The sequence below is a fragment of the Urocampus carinirostris genome, chromosome 1 (genome assembly GCF_059441175.1).
Source record: "Urocampus carinirostris isolate Australia breed hairy pipefish chromosome 1, RoL_Ucar_1.0, whole genome shotgun sequence".
In the NCBI taxonomy this organism is placed as follows: domain Eukaryota; kingdom Metazoa; phylum Chordata; class Actinopteri; order Syngnathiformes; family Syngnathidae; genus Urocampus; species Urocampus carinirostris.
Window position 1 is genome coordinate 30,265,504 of NC_142349.1, and position 19,107 is coordinate 30,284,610.

Genomic DNA, 19,107 nt, shown 5'->3' on the forward strand with positions numbered 1-19,107 from the left:
AGCACCCCCGCGACCCTACTGAGGATAAGCGGTGCAGCTAATGAGCTGAGATGAATACATTTTCTTATTCAAATTATTAATTTATTTTCTGCATTAAATTATTGTTGGCAATATAGTGATTAAGGAGATAACCACAAACCTGTCTTTTTTCATTTTCTTCTTTGATACTTCCTTTTTTTCTTAACTTTTTTATGCAACATAATCATTTGTAATATAATGCATTAAAGCAAGTGAGTCGTTTGAGAGCCGGCTCTATTTAATGAGTTGAGCCGAAAAAGCCGGTTCTCTAAAAAGAGACGGACTTCTTTTCACTACACAACTACCACATGAAATACGAGGCGGCAGACGCATGCGCACAGTAGCATCAAACCGCTCGCTTCGTTTGCAACGAAAAGAAAACGATACCGAGATAGAGGCTACCGCGGCGAACTCATTTGACTTGATTGATTTGCCATTTCGTGATAGTCGGTACCCATAATTGACAAATTTTCTTTTTTCCGTACAGATTTTCTTGTACGTCGTACACATCTTAAAATGCATAATAAACGTACTTTGTACGGCAAAAACGTACAGGTTGACAGGTATGACATCCTCTGGAGCAGGGGTCTCCAACCCTTTTCAAGCCGAGAGCCACTTTTTGTTACTAATTAGCGCAAAGTTGCACCCAGTTTGATATGAATTTCTAAAATAGCAACTTATCTAATTAGATGTCTTGCTAAATAGCTAAAAAGGTAGCTTGATAGTTAGCTAGAAATATAAACACGTATTAAAAATAAATAAAAGAGAGCTAGATGGCTAGCTAAGAGTAAAAAGCCAACTAAATAGCCAGATAGAGAGCTAAAAAAAAGTAACTACCTAGCTAGAAAAGAGGCAAACATTTACCTTGATAACTAGCAAAAAAGATAAAATTTGGCTAAAAAGCTAGCTAGCTAGCTTTCTAAATAGCTAAGAAGGCAAGAAGATAGGTAGCTACAAATCTAAAAAGGTAGCCAGATAGCTAGCTAAAAAATGCATGTTTCTGCTCATTCACGTTATAAAACCCCTAAATTGGAATTCAGTTTATTACACTTCCAGTAAAATAAATAAAAGGTGAATAAAAATATTTGTTTAGTACATGAATAGATTGCCATTCTATTCTTTAAAAAAAAAAAAAAATTATCAATGCTTGAATAAATGTTTTGTCCATGAAGCCCATACACTGGAATTGATTCATTTGAATTTATAAAATAACAACTTATGTTACTCTGTTGTTACCAGGTTACTTTTTGAAAAATAGGATTAAATAGACTCGCTCAACCAATAAAAAAATTGTTTTACTCTAAAACCACAAAATACACGGGTTTCCCTGACGCTGTGTTTTAAATGCGGTATTTTGATGTCAATGTCGAAGTAGAACTAAATTGAGTAAAGTCAGTAGAGTTTATCAAGAACCGGCTTCTTCGGCTCGGCTCACATAAAGAATCGGCTCTTTCGGGTCCCAAACGGCTCTTCAGGTTGTTTTTGCTTCTTTAATCCCTTCACGACCAAATACGTAAAATTATGCACAAAATGACTAAAGGAAGGGGGGGAAATAGAACAAAAAAGAAAAAAATACCTAAATGAAAAAGTGAAAAGCTGAGGAAAAAAGAAACAAAAGGAAGAGAAAAAAGAAGGAAAAATTCAGAAAAAAAAGCCAGAAAAAAGAAAAGAAAGAAACAAAGTAAAAAAAAAGTAAATAGAGAACAAAAAAAGTAACACTTGGGAAAAAATAAACACAATTAGTTTTTTTAAAGGAATTAAAAAAAAAAAATCAAGGAAAAAGAAGAAAAAGTTTGTGTTGCATTCAAATAATTTCCAATCATACCAAGTCAATCTTGTTGCCAACGTTGTACTTCCACTAAATGTGACTAAATACAGTTCTGTATCGTGCAACCGACTAAATAAGCCCCCCAAAATGTTAGTATTATGCGCCAAAAGATACCAGGAAAAAAAAGAAATGGAAATCTTGTGAAAGAATTGTTGTGAAAACAAATGATGTTTGTAGGCCGTACAACTTTTGCAATAATACATTAGTCAATTCATTCAAAAGTGAAACTTGTTTTTGCATTGCCGGAAACTCAGCAAAATGTAACTTTATGTCAAGTTCTGGACATGTTTGATAATGACTTGGTTGCCACACTTGGGATTGCTGTTGCTCACTGTTGTTTCAAGCGTTGCTCACCGACTTTGTGTGAACGCTCAGACCCGTGGAAAATTAGAGGGAACATTGCCGCCAGGCTGTACTTGCCCAAGACACACCACAGGAAGTGGTGCCCCTACGACCGACCCAGGTGGTTAAGGGATCCGGGAACGTGCTGCTTAACTAGGAAAAAAATGAGTGTAATAAAACGCAGCATGCATGTATAAAAATTAAACAGCAGCCTTTTAAAAAGCTAAATAAAATCAAATAAATACTACTGCCACTTAGCTATGGAGGAGAAATTTGAATGAATGGAACAGCAGTGAGCTTTTATGATTCACTTTTATTGGGAAGAAATTATTTGTTAATATGTTGATAACTTAAAAGAAAACACTTCATCATTTTAATTCAAAGGAAAGGTTGATATAGATAAAAACATATGTACAGTATCAGTAATTTGAAATCAAAATTTAATTTGAATCATCATATGTATTGCCTTCATCTTTATTTTGTTTGTCAAATCGTTTGCCCAACTACTTTCCCTGGCATTTACTTGGTGCATAGCCTAATCCATTCCCATGCACCAGGGACCCAAAGAACTGCACCGCACCTTTTAAAAATCCATAGAGAGCAGATGTTTCCTCTTCATTCATCTTTTCTCATAATCTTTTGTGCGACATCAATCAAGTCATACTGGGCTTTCCGTCTAAACAATCCTAAGGATTTGAGATGCCTGTGCTGTGTGAACAAACTAATGAATAACACCCACTGTCTTTTTAAACATCAGCATTCTCCGACTTCTCAAACCGTAATAGCAGATAATTCGCGATAGCGCCATTATATCATTGCAACTGCTGATCACAGAAGATACCAGGTGTTTCCTTTTCATTTACCAGAGCTTTTCTCATAGTTAGTAGATATTTTCTAGTAATAACAAGATCCTGTGTTCGGAATTAGGAGATAAGATGCCAAAAAATGCTACCAAAAGTAATACTTTTTTATGCAAAATGCTCAGCACTTCGAAGCTGGGGCCAGTTACAAATATGGTGAAAATGAAGAACAGTGATGTCACACGGGACCCACGGATAGCCCACTCACAATACAAAATTCTATTATATCCTTTAGTAGCCTACCAACTAGGTTATGTCGTCCGAAAACATGCCTTCTAATGTCGTTAATTTCTCCTATCGAAATAATCCATCCATCCATTATCTGCACCGTTTATCCTCAGTAGGGTTGCGGGGGTGCTGGGGCCCATCTTGCCTATCTTGGGGCAGTGGGCAGAGGACATCTTGAACTGGTTGCTAGCCAGTCGCAGGGCACACAGGGACAGACAACTCACTCTCTCATTCACACCTAGGGACAATCTCGACCGGCCGATTAACCTGACATGTATGTTTTTGTAATGTGGGAGGATACCGGAAAGCCAGGAGGAATCCCACGCAAGAACGAGGAGAACATGCAAACTCCGCACAGGAAGGCTGGTGCCGCCAATTAGAATCATATCAAATATGATATGCAATCTTTTTCCATTTGTAAAAATTTTTGGAAAAGCGCCAGGGAGGCACTTGGCAGCACTAAAGAGCGTCGGGTTGCTGGCCACCGCTCTACGCAATTTTTGATATATAAAATAAAAGAACATTTAATAGCTCCAAATTCGTCATGTACAGTATTTGTCAAATATTTTCTCTTTTGGTGGGATGGGGCTTCAGACTGACCTTTAGGCAACTGATGGTCTTCTACCTGTGGCCCGTCACACAGAAATCCAGAATATGTGAAGAGGTGTGGATGTGGAATCTGCTCCACAAGCACAGCAGGAAACTCTGAGCGACCCCCCAACTGTGTAAATGACAGAATTAAATATCAACCTTGAGCGCAATTGCACAGAGGGCCGTGAGATTCACAATGAATTAGTATCAATTTAGCCGTCACCTCTCGTGTTAAGAAAAACATACCATTTTTGTATTTTGAATGAATGGACGACCTTTATTGTCATTATGCAAGTATAACCAAATTGGAAGGCTTCTCCTTTAAGTGCGAGTATATCAAATTCAGAGGGTAAAAATGTGCAAAATGATAAACACATTAAAGATACAGTGTGTAATGTTTAGTGCCTCCTCGTGGTACAAAAAACTTTCATTCAGTAAAAATAAAAACAACAACATCGATTTGAATAATAGGCAAAAGTACATGAACCATCATGTCAATTCAAATTTTTATAAAAAATAAAGCATAGGTAAAAAAAAATGGTATTAAGGTTGCCACCATGTTTGTCTGTGATCTTGCTGCTACGGTGTGCTCTGTGGTACTGTTATCGTATGCATTAGACAACAACGCCAACTAGTGGTCAAATATTACACACTGGGGCCTTAAGGAACAAAATATTAATTACATGGAATAAATAAGTGCATATTCACAGTGGCAGTTGTACAGAGCAGAACAACCCTTACCCAATGCTAGAAATAACTCGAAAATTGTCATAATTATGTTTTTAATAGCACGGATACACTCAACTTCACAGGTATGTAATTTAAAAATGACACACCCCTTTAAATGCTCATTATGTATTATTTAGTCCCCCCAATGGTAAAAAACAAACAACAAAAACTGAATTAATTAACGAAACACAATAATTGATTTAAATAATGAACAAAAATACATCAACTGTAGGTCAAGAAATTTGTATTTGATTTAGATAACATGACCATCACCTAGGGCAGGGGTGTCAAACTCATTTTAACTCGGGGGCCACACGATAGAACAAATATTCCGTGGGGGGACTAGTAGATTAAAGAGAAAGAAAAAGAGAGATAAATAAATAGGGAGGGAAAAGAAGGCGGGACAAAGAAAATAAAAGAGAGAGAGGGAGAGAGCATGAGAAACAAAAGATAAAAAGTCATGAGAGAGGGGGACAAGAAAGGGAGAGGAAGAAAGAAATCCAAGGAGAGAATAGAGAAAAGAAAGCGCAAAGGGTAGGAAGAGAAAAAAGGAAAAAAATGAAGTTAGAGCAAAAGAGGTTAAAAGACACAGAGAGAGAAAGAGACAAAGAGCAACCAAGGAAGAGAAAAAGAGAGACACAGAGAGTGAGAGACAGAGACAGAGAGTGGGAGAAAGGGGGTGGAAAAGAGAGAGAGAAACACAAGAGATAAAAAGTCGTGAGAGAGGGGGAAAAGAAAAGGAGATGAAGAAAGAAATCCAAAGAGAAATAGAAAGACAGAAGGAGAGAAACAAGAAAAGAAAGCATGAAGGGTATGAAGAGAGAAAGAGAAAATAGAGAAAAGGAAAGAAGGAAGTTAGAGCAAAGGAGGTTAAAAGACACACACAGAGAGAGAGAGAGAGAGAGAGAGAGAAAGAGAGAGAGAGAGATAGAGAGAGAGATAAACAAATACAAGTACAGTGTCTTTGTTGGAGGCACCTTTCTTTGGCAACATCAAGTTGACATACTTCAACCTGCAGCTTGTTTTTCTCCTGCGCTTCTCTGAGTGTTGTCTCGCGGGCCGGATTCAATCCCTTAGTGGGCCTGATGTGGCCCGCGGGCCGCCTGTTTGACACCTGTGACCTAGGGGGAGCAGATATGATTTTCCCCCAAAAACCGAAGTCACTTTGAGTCTCTGTAGTCGCATTCGTTTTAGTTTGCACTACACTGTACAGTGACATAAGGTGTTCAAATATTCTCTATAGTCTCTTTAAAGCCCCAGAGTGTATTATTTCATCTAATGCTGCTACGCTGCGCTCTGTGGTTCCGGTTTTCTTTAGCAAGACGCCAGACAAACGTGGCAAGGACCTCTGGATATGGATTCCACAATGTAAAATAAATTTCCAGACCTTTGATTTTTTTTTATAAAAGTTCACAATGGTATAATAGTTCATGTAATCTTGCGTAGTATTCAAATCAGTTTTATTTTGTTTTTTTTACTGAATGAATTTCTTTTGTACCACTAGCACTAGGTGGCACTAAATATTACACACGCTCCCTTTAAAACAACAAATGAGATCGCAATGCTTTGAATGTTCACTTGTAAAACTGTAGCACTAAAAAGGGAAAGCACATTTAGGACATATGTTCTATTTTTTATTTGGTTTTAATTGTGTATTTACAGTTTTGGTAAAAATAATATTAGTATGAATTTTCTCTCCTGAATATTACAGCTGCACCAATGTTTAGGTTAACCAGTTTATTGGCCACAGTTTCCTAAATTTTAGCCGATCGGTAACGGATCCTTTTTAAAATAATCAAGGATTTTCAACCCATCTCGAAGTCTTTTTCTAAATCAGATTCTAATAAAAAACACTTTGTTTTCTTTGCATGTATTATTTGATGTAAAATGAAACAAGATTGGAAAAGTGAAGACGTGCATTGAACGGTAATTTTACAATTTGAGATTGGCAGGTCTGACTTTTTAAAAGAACCGGTAATCAGATTGGCAAGCTACGATGGTGTACACCTCTTGAACATTATAGTGCATTCAAAATGGTTTTACATGTAAACTCAGGAACATTGGCAAACATTAAAGCCGCTTCAACATTACACAGTATTTTACTTACCCCGGGTAAATTAACATGGTCACTGGCAAAGTCAAAAATAAGCTCTGTTTGCTGTAGCATGGCGCAAAATCCTATAAACCCGTGCAGATCCAACAAGCTGGTTATAGCATCAGGAATCTTCTAAAAACGATCACGTGTTCTTGTCCTTAGGAAGAAGCTCTTTGTGTGCTTGTGAATGATGGAAGGTTGTGGTGGCCCTGTAGCTGCTACAAGAAGCTCACATCACAGGATGTGATGATGCTGGCATCTCAAGAGTGAACTTGAGAGCCTAGCAGATTAGCGCAAAATGGAGCTGTCACAGGAAGTAACGTTTGCCTGTTGTGCTTTGATTTCAACAGGGAAGTGACTGCTACGAAGTATGTCCTGCATTCGACTGGAACCTGTCAGGAGGGTGGAAAAAGGAGAATTTATTACAAAATGTAATTCAAAACAAAAATATTCACCTTTTTACATCATTTGATTGGAGCATGGGCATCTGAAACGCACGTTAAAAAGTGCAATCTGCTTCTGACTATCACACATCTAGCTTGCATCTTCTAAAAAGAGTCCAAACCACCAACAGGAAGGAAGCGTTTGTACTGCAATGTGTGTGTGCATGTGTTTGTGCACGCAAGACTGGGGAAGCAGCTGGTGCTGAACTCGTAACATTATGTCTTTGCGCAACTTTCAAGGTCCCACAGCCGTTGCACCGACATTCCTTAAGACATGTTGGCAACATTTTGAATCAAAGTATTTGTTTGCTTTCTCCACTTTTAAATCATTTAATTATTGCATCCTTCTTAGGAGATACCCTGCCGAGTCTTCTGATCATTCTCGCATTTCAATTTACCACGTTTGAATAATCCTGGGGTTAAAGCCTAACACACCGAGGATTTAAGTCTCCCCTGCTGTTGCACTGATGCTTCTTATTTACGAGTTTTAAAGGAGGATTGGACAACATGGCTTTGTTGGTGCACCTGCACCTTACCTTTAGCTTTTCTCTGTAGAAGATCACAGCAGTAATCAGGTTTGGCGTTCGACACAGGAGCTCTCGGTCTTAGAAAAATATCTCAGAGGAATTAATTTAAGTCATATTTGAATCCTCTTAATCCCGCAACCTTAGAAGTGTCACAGTTAATGATGTTTTTTCAGCAAAGCATGCAAAGAGAGAGCATGAATGCGCGTCTTAGCATCTGCGACAGAGCCACAATATGTTTGGGTCAGTTATCAGACAGGAAGCACAGCTCAGTTAGGAGGCGCCGCTTCCTGAGTGCGTTTGCCAAACCCCTGCCATCCAGTTTGCCAGAGATGGCCTAGTTTTCTACTTCCTCTAATGTGAGCTTTTCTCTGGCTTCCATGCTTACAAGTAAAATGAAGTTAACTTTTAGATGATTATTTTAAAGTGGGGGCATTACAAAGTTTTTCTTTGAGGGCTGCATACAGTTATCCTAAAGGAAAGGCTGCTTTAAATTGTATTGTTTTTTGCTTTTTTTAATAGTTAATCTAAGAGGATGTCACTATTCTAAAGACAATATTCTAGTTAATATTGGCAATCATAAATATAAAATAAGCTGTTATATGCTCTTTCTGAAAGACATTGCTGGGTTTCAATACCGCAACAGAGCTCAAAACATTTTAAAGGACTCCTCTCACCCTGACCACCACCTCTTTGGACTGCTACATGCCCCTCAAAACAAGAACTAACAGGCTCGGACATAGTTTCTTACCCAGGGATATTACCACCTGATGAGTTTATCCTGTTTCTACTATTGGACACTTGCAAAGGAGGTTGCAAAGAATGCCAATTCATTATTTTTACCTATCAGTTCTTCATTGTTGTCCCAACTTAATACTGTTTACATTTACCTTTATCGCCAATCACGGTGCTGTTCTTTAATATTCACACCCTTAGTGCTGATCTGCTTTTGTAACCTAAAAGATTTAATTCAGAGAAAGGGCTCAGGGGAGGGCTTATAGAGGTGTGGGTCCTCTTCTCCTTGCAAGTTCAAGATCCATTTGATTTCTTCTCTCCTTATTCCACCCATCCATTATCTGCGGCAATTGACCTATTTTTACCTGTTTTCCTGTTCGCTGTAAGTGACTTCACAGTTTCTAGGTAAAGACAAAAACATCATTGTTCTGATGCAGAAAGGATGTTATCGATGATAAGATGCGATCTGAGTCTTGAGCAAAATTCTTATTTAGGGAAAGGTAACTACAAAATGAGATGGATAAATATATTGATATTCATTTTTTAACTCAAATTCGACAAACTAAATATTTATCAAAATATCCTTTGTTCCTATCATCTTTTGGGGTGACTGCGGTTTTTAATTATTTTTGATTTTATGAGGTAACAGGAGGGTTTTGTATGTTGTTTGCCATGTTTTGCTAGTTTTATTTCAGTGTTGCATGCATTTTAAATGTCTTAATTAACACACTCACACCACGGTTCATTATATTTTCTAGAGTTTTGCTTTATTGAGAACATGAACTAACGGCTTTATTTCTACAACCTGAATTTCAGGATCTGGCTTTGCGAAACGGCAAGTCGCCATTCTTATTTTTGGGCCAACGAACAACAATAAAATCAGTGATGTCGGTTTTAAAAAAATATTTTTCAGAGAAATAGGATTACCTGTTTAATCGATTATTTTTCCATTCGTTTTTGGCCAAACTGCTAATTCTCCATTGTTCTTTTTCTGAGCGGCAGCTGCATTCAATTGCCAATAGCCATGGTGCATATTCATTATTCGCTAGCTCCGCAGCTTGTCATAGCACCCCAAAGCCCTCATTCATCAGTACTCTGGTCACATACTGCAGGTTTGTCTCGGTGGCCTTTGCACTGGGCTTTGAGTCTGTGAAGTAGCTGCCAGGCCCCTCAGGACACTGATAAGGCCGTGTAGCATTCATTCCTCATTTTGCCTGGGTGAGGGTAGGAGCGCGAGATAGAAAAATGTGCAGCTTGCTAGACAGAGAGGGGTTGTGTGTGTTTAAATGTGTGTGAACTAGGCCAAGGTGATAACACGATGGCAAGTGAGGGGAGCAGCTGATAAGGTCCTCGGGTTGCTCGCCGTAACAGGGCCTTGTTCAATGGATGTTTAAATATGGTGTGAGGTGGAGATTGAAGATCGGAGTGCTGGCGCCGGTCACGGAACAATAACTGCTTTACAATGTTACAGATGTCCGTACAGTGTGTTTGTGCGTGCTTGTGTGCAGGCTCATCTTTTTATAAATATGTTAAAAAGCTCAAAGCCTCATGTTCTAGAACTAGTTTTACTCTTTCTTTAGAACATAGTATAAAACTATGCCTCAAAATAAAAGAAAACCATAAAATGCTCACTGTGATTTATTGTTGTTTATTAAATCATAAGCAAACGGATTACCTTTTGTTGTTTGTATCTTGGCAGCAGGTCAGCGACCGACTGGAGGATCCAAAAGAGAAAAGGAAGATGTTCTCATCTGGGGACAACCAAATCATCATGTGCTCTGAAACAGGAGGTCATTTTGTTACAGTTTCCAAGGAAAGTACCGTAAGTGATTCAAATTGCAGATAAGTGTAGTTAGGGTTGATCCTTTAGTTCTTGGCTGATGTTGCTTCCCCACCTTTTTTTCCACCCTTGAACTGCCCCCGGAGTGAATTCTGATTGGTTACCTCTTTTGTGAGTCAAGGTAACCCTTAGTAACGATTGTCAGTGTGCAGCAAATGTAAACACGGGTGTATTTGCAATGTAAAGCAGAAAGCCAGCTCACCATCTTGCAAACAGACGTGCATTTTATATAAAAGGGAAATCTTTTTCTGTGCATTGTTAAAAATATTGAAATTTAGTTTCAAGGGGACATTAGAGGCTTATGTTGACTAACATCATGACTATCATCAAGTGTTAAATCTTGTGTCGCTTTGTGCAGGGTACCTGACACTCCCTAGTGGCAAAATTTGGGAGTAACACACCTAAAAAAGCCTCATACATTCTCTGCACTATTCTTTTGGATTATGTTAATTTGCGGCAGGAAATAGTTTAATTGTTTACTGATACGTGTCAAAATTAGATACAAAGCTTTATGAAACCTAATTTAAATCTGCCGTGCTTTCAATCATACCATCATGTTTAATTGTCTTTAAGTTTAATGATTGCCTGTGGGCTGTAGAAATCCAGTACAGTATCCTGAAAAATCTGTGAAGGAATTTAAGAATATGCTCATGAAGTTATAACACATATGAACAGAAAAATGCATTTCATAGTTTGTTTAGCGAGACAGGAAATGGAACTGAAATAAAACAAAATAAAATATTTTTGAGGCATTTCCTGGGATCCCCAAAACCACTCCGGTTACAGCTTTTACCATTTTTTGTCTTAAATAACACTTAAAATTATTCTAAACTTTTTTTTATATAATTAGGTCTACCCAACTATGCACATTTCTTTGGAGACAAATAATTCAATTAGGAAATAGTATGGCTGATTTTTTACCACTACTAAACACTTGTACATTCAATTCAAAATAGCCCTAAAATGGTTAAGGAATTGCTAAAGTTAGTCATTCAGCTAGGAATAAGAAACACTGTAATTCATGGATTTGATTACAGAGGAGCTCATATGGGCCTGCTCGACATTTTTTCCCCAACTTCACATTCTGTATTAATTAAAAATGGACTGATTGTCACTTCTCTGTGGCCATCGAGGCTGTGTTGAGAGAAAACCATATAACGTATACATATTACTCATAATAATTGGAGACTGCATGGAAAGATTCAACACCTTCAAACTCCTGGGCGTGCACATCTCTAATTACCTTTCCTGGTCTGCCAACACCAGGGCTGTGGTGGGAAAGACCCAGGAGTGGCTCCACTTCCTGAAGGTCCTCAGAAGAAATAACCTGGAACAAAAGTTGCTGGTGTCCCTCCACAAAGCCACAATGGAAAGCACTTCTGCATACAGCATTACCGTGTGGTATGCTAGGAGCACAACAGCGGACAGGAAAAACATATAAAGATTAATCAACACAGCCCAAACGATCATTGGCTGGATTTCCAAATCATTGTGAAATAATTGAATATCCTGCAAAGTCAAGACACTGCTGCAATGAAAACTGATTTGAAAACCAAGCTTAGTATATTTTCAACCTGACTATCTGCACATCAATTCATAAATCCTGAAACCCTTTCATCTAGACTTAGACCAGGGGTGGGCAAACTTTTCGAGTCGCGGGCTGCATAGGCTTGAACATTTTTTGAAAGGGCCAGGAGGAGAAAAAATGTTGATGACATTTTTTGTATATAGCGATACAGTCTCGAATACAAACCTCAGAAATACCTAAGTGTAGCTCCTATGCTGTTAGGCTGTTAGGTTTGAGGAGTGGTAATATTTATTTTGTTGAATTTGTTTAATTTCAGGCAGCATGGCGGGGCAGTGGTTAGCGCGTGTGCGGCACGAGATCGAACCTCCCTGTGTGCATGTTCTACCCGGGGGTTGCGTGGGTTTCCTCCGGGCACTCCGGTTTCCTCCCTCATTCCAAAAACATGCATGTCAGGTCAATTGGCCGGTCCAAATTGTCCCTAGGTGTGAATGAGCGAGTGACCTGTCTGTCCCCGTGTGCCCTGCGACTGGCTGGCAACCAGTTCAGGGTGTCCCCTGCCCACTGCCCGAAGACAGCTGGGATGGGCTCCAGCACCCCCGAGAACTTACTGAAGATAATTGATGGATGGATGTTTTATTTATTTTTAAGTTTGATGGCCGGTCATCTACTCTTATTTCGTTGTTAACCTATTTTTAGTAGCAAAATTTACGTTTATCTGCACTGATAGGGTTTAGAATTAACAATCAATCTATTTTGTGTCAGAATAATTTACACAGTAATACACTTTGAATTTCAATGACTGTTCAAATTAATGAAAAGAAGGTTCATTAAATAAGCAAAGAAAACACAATTTCAATGTTTTTCAGTTCAGGGGATCCCAAATGCATGGGTGGAGAAGCACCTTTTCCGTTACTGGCTCCATCTAGTGTTAAAACTGAGAAGTGCAACAAAGTTGAGCTCAAGCGCCATGTTCGGGCCATATTCAACTATATTTTCAGAATTTGCTGCGGGCCAATAAAAACTGGCCTGCGGGCCGCAGTTGGCCGTAGTTTGGACACCCCTGACTTAGACTTTAGATGACTATATAACGCTACTCCTTCTAGCAATACTGCAAGCTACCCATCAGCACTGATGTTTGTTTGTCAACATTTAAGTCATAACAACCCTTGTTGCTACTTTCCTTTTTCAGCTGAAGGAACACAAAATCCATGTTGTTTGCAATTGCATTTGTGGAAGTTGTATGTCTCTTGCTTTCTCAGGTGTTCAAAGGATATGTCTATAAAATGATGCCAGGTTTTAACGCAGAGCTTCTTGACATTATCTTAAGATATGAACATTAATAATTTTTTTACGCTCTTGGCACTTATGAGTCACGAAGGATGACATCACTTAATATTTTAGTGTCCCTAGGTGTGACTGAGAGAGATGTCTGTCTCAGTCTGCCCTGCGACTGGCTGGCAACCAGTTCAGGGTGTTCGCTGCCCACTGCCTGAAGAGGGCTGGGATGGGCTCTAGCACCCCCGCGACCTTACTGAGGATAAGCTGTGCAGATAATGGATGAATGAAGAACAACAATTTTAAATCTGTAGACCATTTGCTAGTCAAGTTGTTCACAAAGTGATTATCCGATCCTTGATCACTCCACTCACCCATTACTATGTCACCTTTTTACCTGTTTGAAGTTCCAATTTTTTTTCCATTTCAGTTTTTTTTGGGTGTGTTATTTATCCATTTATCTATGTATTCTATTCTTACTTTGTTGCCCCTGGCCAGAATTTTCTTTTAACATGTTACATTCAAAATGGGAGCTGTCAGTTGGAATACTACAAATATTGTCTTTATTGTGCATTTGATTTAATTTTATTTTTCTTTAACCTCAAATCTCTATACTGAATTAGGAATCTGTACGTACGCTGCCCTATTCTTCACCCTGTCCACCTGCTTGCTTGTCATGTCTTCTCATTTCCTGTCATTAAGGGCTTTTTTCATAAACTCCCAATGAAAGCGCCCTACGTGCAGCTTCTGCAGTCAACTTTTGGTTACAAAGCTTATGAGCATAAGCGTTGGACTGTCTCCTGAAAGGGAGGAGATGAAGAAAGTAAATTCTAAGGAATGTCCACCAGATAAATTCCTTTTGCCTCTTTTTTTTGTGCATACACGTGTGTGTGTCTTTTTCAGACTTTTCCGTATCCCCGCATCTGTAAATTTCAAATGATAAAGGTCAGGGCTCGTAAAAAAATGAAAACGGCTATAATATTGAGAACACTTCATACAATTCTGTGCTTTTATCCTTTTGATTTTTTTCTGCTATTAGACAATGTGAAGTTGTAATTGGAGATTGGTTCAACATAGGTTTAAGATTGTTTTCCTTGAAATACCTCCAAATAGCTGAACAGCTCTCAGCATTAAGGAGAAAACATGCACATCCTCTGTTGGAAGCATATCGGGTTTGTTCTCCCCCCAAATTGGTTCCAACCAAATATTGAGGCTCGAGAGATGGAGTCCAGTATACTTTATTGTTGTAAACTCTACTTGTAAATTCTGTCGGACGGTATATACAGTGTAAGGTCAAACTGACTTACAGAACCAGTGAGGTTAAAACGATCACGCACCGCTCGAGACAGCTGCACACCTTATGTCTGTTACCTTCAACATTTAGGTAATAAATGTCAAAGCAGCCGAGATTCAAATGGACAATAAACTGGATTTCAGTGCGAGGTTAACAGAAGGGCACATTCCCTCAAATATTCTAGTGCAAAGTCAAATTTTTGAAAGTATGTTGGAAAGTGCTCAGGCAGACCAGGTTGTGTAAATAAGCAAAAGTTAGCTCGTCCAGCAAGAAAATGTGAAAAATGTTGGGGGTTGGGGTGGGAGTAGGCTCAGGCCAAATCAATTGTTTGTGTGGGTGTGTATCTATGTGTGTGTGAGTGAAACATGTGAATTACATCAGGGAAAAGTGCACCTGGTTTGTAACATACTTAAACCATCTGCTTTAATTATGTTTCACCCAGTTTGCGATCACACTGCACGTGATGTATGAGACATGTTTCAAGACTGCAGTAACAATTCTGTTGAGAGCCTTAAGCCTTAATATTGTCTTGATTAATATTGTATTTCAGTTAAATGACTTCATGTCAGAAAATAACCTCTTTGAAACTGTCCAGTTAGGGCAAGGCACTCTACTGAGATAGCCCTGGCTAAGGTAACCAATGATCTCCTTTTAGCAATAGATTCCGGTGCCTCATCAATGTTACTGCTGCTGGATCTCAGTGCTGCTTTTGATAGTGTCGACCACAACATATTACTTGTTCGTCTGGAATGCATTGGTATCTCAGGAACTGTACTCTCGTGGTTTAGGTCCTACCTGTCAGACAGAATGCAATGTGTTAACTATGGCAATCTGACCTCTAAACACTCTAATGTCCCCTGTGGGTCTGTACTTGGCCCCCTTTTTTTTAGTATTTATATGCTTACGCTTGGTGACATAATCCGCTAGCATAATATAAGTTTCCGTTGCTATGCAGATGACACTCAACTGTATGTGCTGCTGGAGACAACTGGACAGTTAAATTGTAGAAATCTGGAGGCTTGCCTTACTGAGATTCAAAGATGAATGTCACTTAATGTTTTGGGCCTTGACCCAGAAAAAACTGAAATGTTGATTATTGTTCCAGCTCATTGTCGTGAGTTGTTTTCAAACACTGCCCTGAACCTAGATAAATGTAATATCACCCATAGTGACTCGGTCAAAAATCTAGGTGTTATATTTGATCCTAATCTGTCGTTTCAGCCACGCGTGAAAAATATTACTAGAATAGCTTTACACCACCTCCGTAATATTGCAAAGATTCTTTCGATGCTGTCCCAATCAGATGCAGAGGTTTTAATTCATGCGTTTATTACTTCTGGGCTTTATTACTGTAATGTATTGCTTTCTGGTCTATCTAGCATCAAGAGTTTGCTGCTGGTTCAGAATGCGGCAGCTAGACTTTTGACTAAGACAAAAAAGTTTGAGCATATGACTCCTGTATTGGCGAACTTGCACTGGCTCCCAGTCCACTTAAGATGTGACTTTAAGGTTCTCTTACTAACATACAAATGTTTGCATGGACTTGCACCCTCTTATCTCTCTGATTTGATTTCCCCCTATGTTCCTGCACGGAGTCTCGCTCGGAAAATGCCGGTCCACTTGTGACTCCGAGAGCCAAGAAGTCTGCAGGCTTGAGAGCGTTCTCCATCCGGGCCCCGGTGCTATGGAATGCCCTGCCTCCGGAGATAAGATCTGCAACCTCAATGGAAGTTTTTAAATCAAGACTTAAGACACACTTCTATTCCAAAGCTTATGATTGATGCCCACCTCATATTCTGTATTGTCCTGTTTTTTTCCGATTTCCTGCCTGCCTGATACGAAGGAGAAGGACGATTTGAGATGAGTCAGCGGACCAGCGTCTGACCTGAAGCATGTCAACGCCTGCATTGACCAGCTGGCAGAGATGGGAAGCTGCGTCGTGGCCGTCATAGACTTTCTGGACTAGTTTACAGGCTGGGGGCGTCGTTGCTGTCATGCACTTTCCGGACAAATTTTCAACATGTTACCTAGTGTTTACTATGTTTGTGTACTGTAATGCCAAATCTAATTCACCCTGATCATCCTGAAAGGGGGATTACCACTTGTGAGGTCCCTTCTCAAGGTTTCTCTTTTTCTTCACGCAGAGGTTTTGAGTTGTTCCTTGCCCGCATGTAGGTTTAAGATCAGGTAATTGTGTAATTGTAATCCTGTGTAGTCCTTTGAGACATTTTTGTGATTAGGGCTATATAAATAAATTTGACTTGACTTGACTTTTGGACACATCAAGCAAACTGAATTAGTTGAACGTATGTTTACACTTGAAGCAGGAGTGTTGCTGGCCACCATATGAAAATTGTGACATGTGAGTGATGTTAATGTCTAGACAAGTAATTTACACGTTTTGGATGAATTTTCCATGGGAAACAAGGTACGGGTTTTAATAGCGAAAAAAAAACCCAGCATCTTTGAATAATAAATGAACAGAACTTGAGCATTCCCGCCATTTTATATGATAGCTGAAACTGGACTCAATCACATTTTGGCAGGGACTGAAAACATCCCTAAAAAAGCTTCAAGGAGTTTATTGCCAAGCTACGGCCTGGGATGCCATCAAAGGAGCAGTATTTAAACAACAACCGCCTTACTTTGCTTCAAATCAACTCATCATTATTCATCGTCACTGTAGAGTGAAAAACACTTTTTATAAAAATTAATTTCTTTCAGGGGGATAAAAAATATTACTATTGCCCCCAAAACGATTTTTTACATGAAAACAACGATGCATTTTCTTGAATTAACCTCATGCAAAAATTGCATTACTGAGAATGGTTTTCGATAAAAAGGCCAAAAACGGTTCAATTTTGAAAACAATAGTTGCACTTGGTCTTATTCTTTTAAATCACCAATTCGTATTGATACTATACACTATGGTGTGGGAAGGGATGAAAACAATTACTGGCTGCAGCACCAAGCAGGGTGTGGCTGTGGATGTAGATGTGGGGCGAGTCAACCAGTTGAACAACTTTTTCAACAGGTTTGACCACTCTGCCTCATCCTCACCCCTGAGTACTGCAGCTGTCCTTCCCCCTACCCCTCTGGACACTAGCATGGAAGACATCCCCCCACTAAAAATAACTGCAGCCCAGGTGTGTGGAGAGCTGAGAAGGCTGCGAACCAGCAAGGCAGCTGGTCCAGATGGAGTATCCCCCTGACTGCTGAAAGCCTGTGCGTCTTAGCTGGGAGACCCTCTACAGCGCATCTTCAACCTGAGCCTTGAACAGGGGAGGGTCCCTCAGCTGTGGAAAACATCCTGCATCATCCCAGTCCCAAAGAAATCAAGACCTGAGGAACTCAACGACTTCAGGCCGGTCGCCCTGACATCACATGTGATGAAAACCATGGAGCGGTTGCTGCTGCACCACCTGAGGCTACAGGTCCGTCACGCCATCGACCCACTGCAATTTGCTTACCAGGAGAAGGTGGGAGTGGAGGATGCTATAGTATACATGTTACACCGATCCCTCTCTCACCTGGATAGGGCTAAGGGGGCTGTGAGGATTACATTTTTGGACTTCTCCAGTGCCTTCAATACCATACAGCCTCTGCTACTGAGTAGGAAACTGACAGAGATGGGAGTTAGCTCACACCTTGTAGAATGGATTACTGACCACCTGACAGGCAGACCCCAGTATGTGAAACAGGGGGGCTGTACATCGGACACTGGTTAGCAGCACAGGATATCCGCAGGGGACCGTGCTCTCTCCGTTCCTATTCACTCTATATACATCGGACTTTAAGTACAACTCTGAGTCCTGCCATGTGCAAAAGTTTGCCGACGACACTGCGATCGTGGGATGTATCAGAAACGGGCAGGAGTAGTACAGGAAATTGATTCAGGACTTTGTCCGTTGGAGCGACGCAAACCACCTGCACCCGAACACCACCAAGACCAGGGAGATGGTGGTGGACTTCAGGAGAACCAGAACTCACCCGGTTCCTGTAACCATCAAAGGAGAATGTGTAGAATTTGTCCAGACCTACAAATACCTGGGTGTGCAGCTGGACAACAAACTGGACTGGACTGCCAACACAGAAGCTCTATGTAGGAAAGGGCAAAGCCGACTTTACTTCCTCAGAAGGCTGGCCTCCTTCAAAATCTGCAAAAAGCTCCTGAAAATATTCTATGAGACAGTTGTGGCAAGCGCCCTCTTCTATGCGACAGCGTGTTGGGGAGGCAGCGTCAAGAAGAAGGATGCCTCTCGTCTCAATAAACTGGCTAGGAAAGCGAGCTCTGTTGTGGGCAAAGAGCTGGACAGCCTAACAATAGTAGCTGAGAGACGGGCACTGGGAAAGCTGCGGTCAATCATGGACAATCCATCGCATCCACTACACAGCATTATCTCCAGACAGAAGAGCAGTTTCAGCGACAGACTGCTGTCACTGTCTTGTACTACGGACAGACTGAAGAGATCTTTTCTTCCTCATGCCATGAGGCTCTTTAACTCCACCCGGCAGAGTAAAGGCCCACATTAAACCACACCACCTACATTGCATAATACCGAATCTTATTGCAATATGTATTCTGGGTAGCACCATTTAGTTATTCTATATAACACGCTACAGTGGGCATTTGCACGTCACACTGGGTATTTGTATATTGTATTCTTTTTGCTTTATTATTGTATTGTTCTCAGCTCAGGGATGCTGCTGGAAATGTGAATTTCCCTTCGGGGATGAATAAAGTATCTATCTATCTATCCATCTATAAAATGAGTTT

At 40.0% G+C, this 19,107-nt stretch overlaps 2 protein-coding genes across 10 annotated transcripts in view; one reads left to right on the forward strand and one right to left on the reverse strand.

Annotated features, from left to right (window-relative positions):
• The window catches only part of LOC148374266 (ETS-related transcription factor Elf-1-like), a 25,024-nt gene extending 14,785 nt beyond the window's left edge, over window positions 1–10,239 (reverse strand). For 3 of the 6 annotated variants that reach the window (XM_088334538.1, XM_088334530.1, XM_088334505.1), the window contains exons 1-2: window positions 5,603–5,830; window positions 3,877–3,997 (exon numbers count right to left, since the gene is read on the reverse strand). In XM_088334538.1, the coding sequence (XP_088190664.1) occupies window positions 3,877–3,997; window positions 5,603–5,815 (334 nt within the window). In that variant the 5' untranslated portion in view covers window positions 5,816–5,830. Of the gene's footprint in view, window positions 1–3,876; window positions 3,998–5,602; window positions 5,831–6,703; window positions 7,084–7,189; window positions 7,210–10,068 lie in introns of those variants that run through there. The other 3 variants (XM_088334513.1, XM_088334522.1, XM_088334566.1) reach the window with 3 other exon arrangements.
• The window catches only part of LOC148374267 (uncharacterized), a 17,683-nt gene extending 940 nt beyond the window's left edge, over window positions 1–16,743 (forward strand). The window contains exons 2-4 of one of the 4 annotated variants that reach the window (XM_088334576.1): window positions 7,042–7,122; window positions 10,093–10,215; window positions 11,500–16,743. In XM_088334576.1, coding sequence (XP_088190702.1) covers window positions 7,042–7,122; window positions 10,093–10,215; window positions 11,500–11,559 — 264 coding nt within the window. In that variant the 3' untranslated portion in view covers window positions 11,560–16,743. Of the gene's footprint in view, window positions 1–7,041; window positions 7,123–10,092 lie in introns of all 4 variants that reach the window. The other 3 variants (XR_015850346.1, XR_015850345.1, XR_015850344.1) reach the window with 3 other exon arrangements.
• The last annotated feature ends 2,364 nt before the right edge of the window (window positions 16,744–19,107 follow it).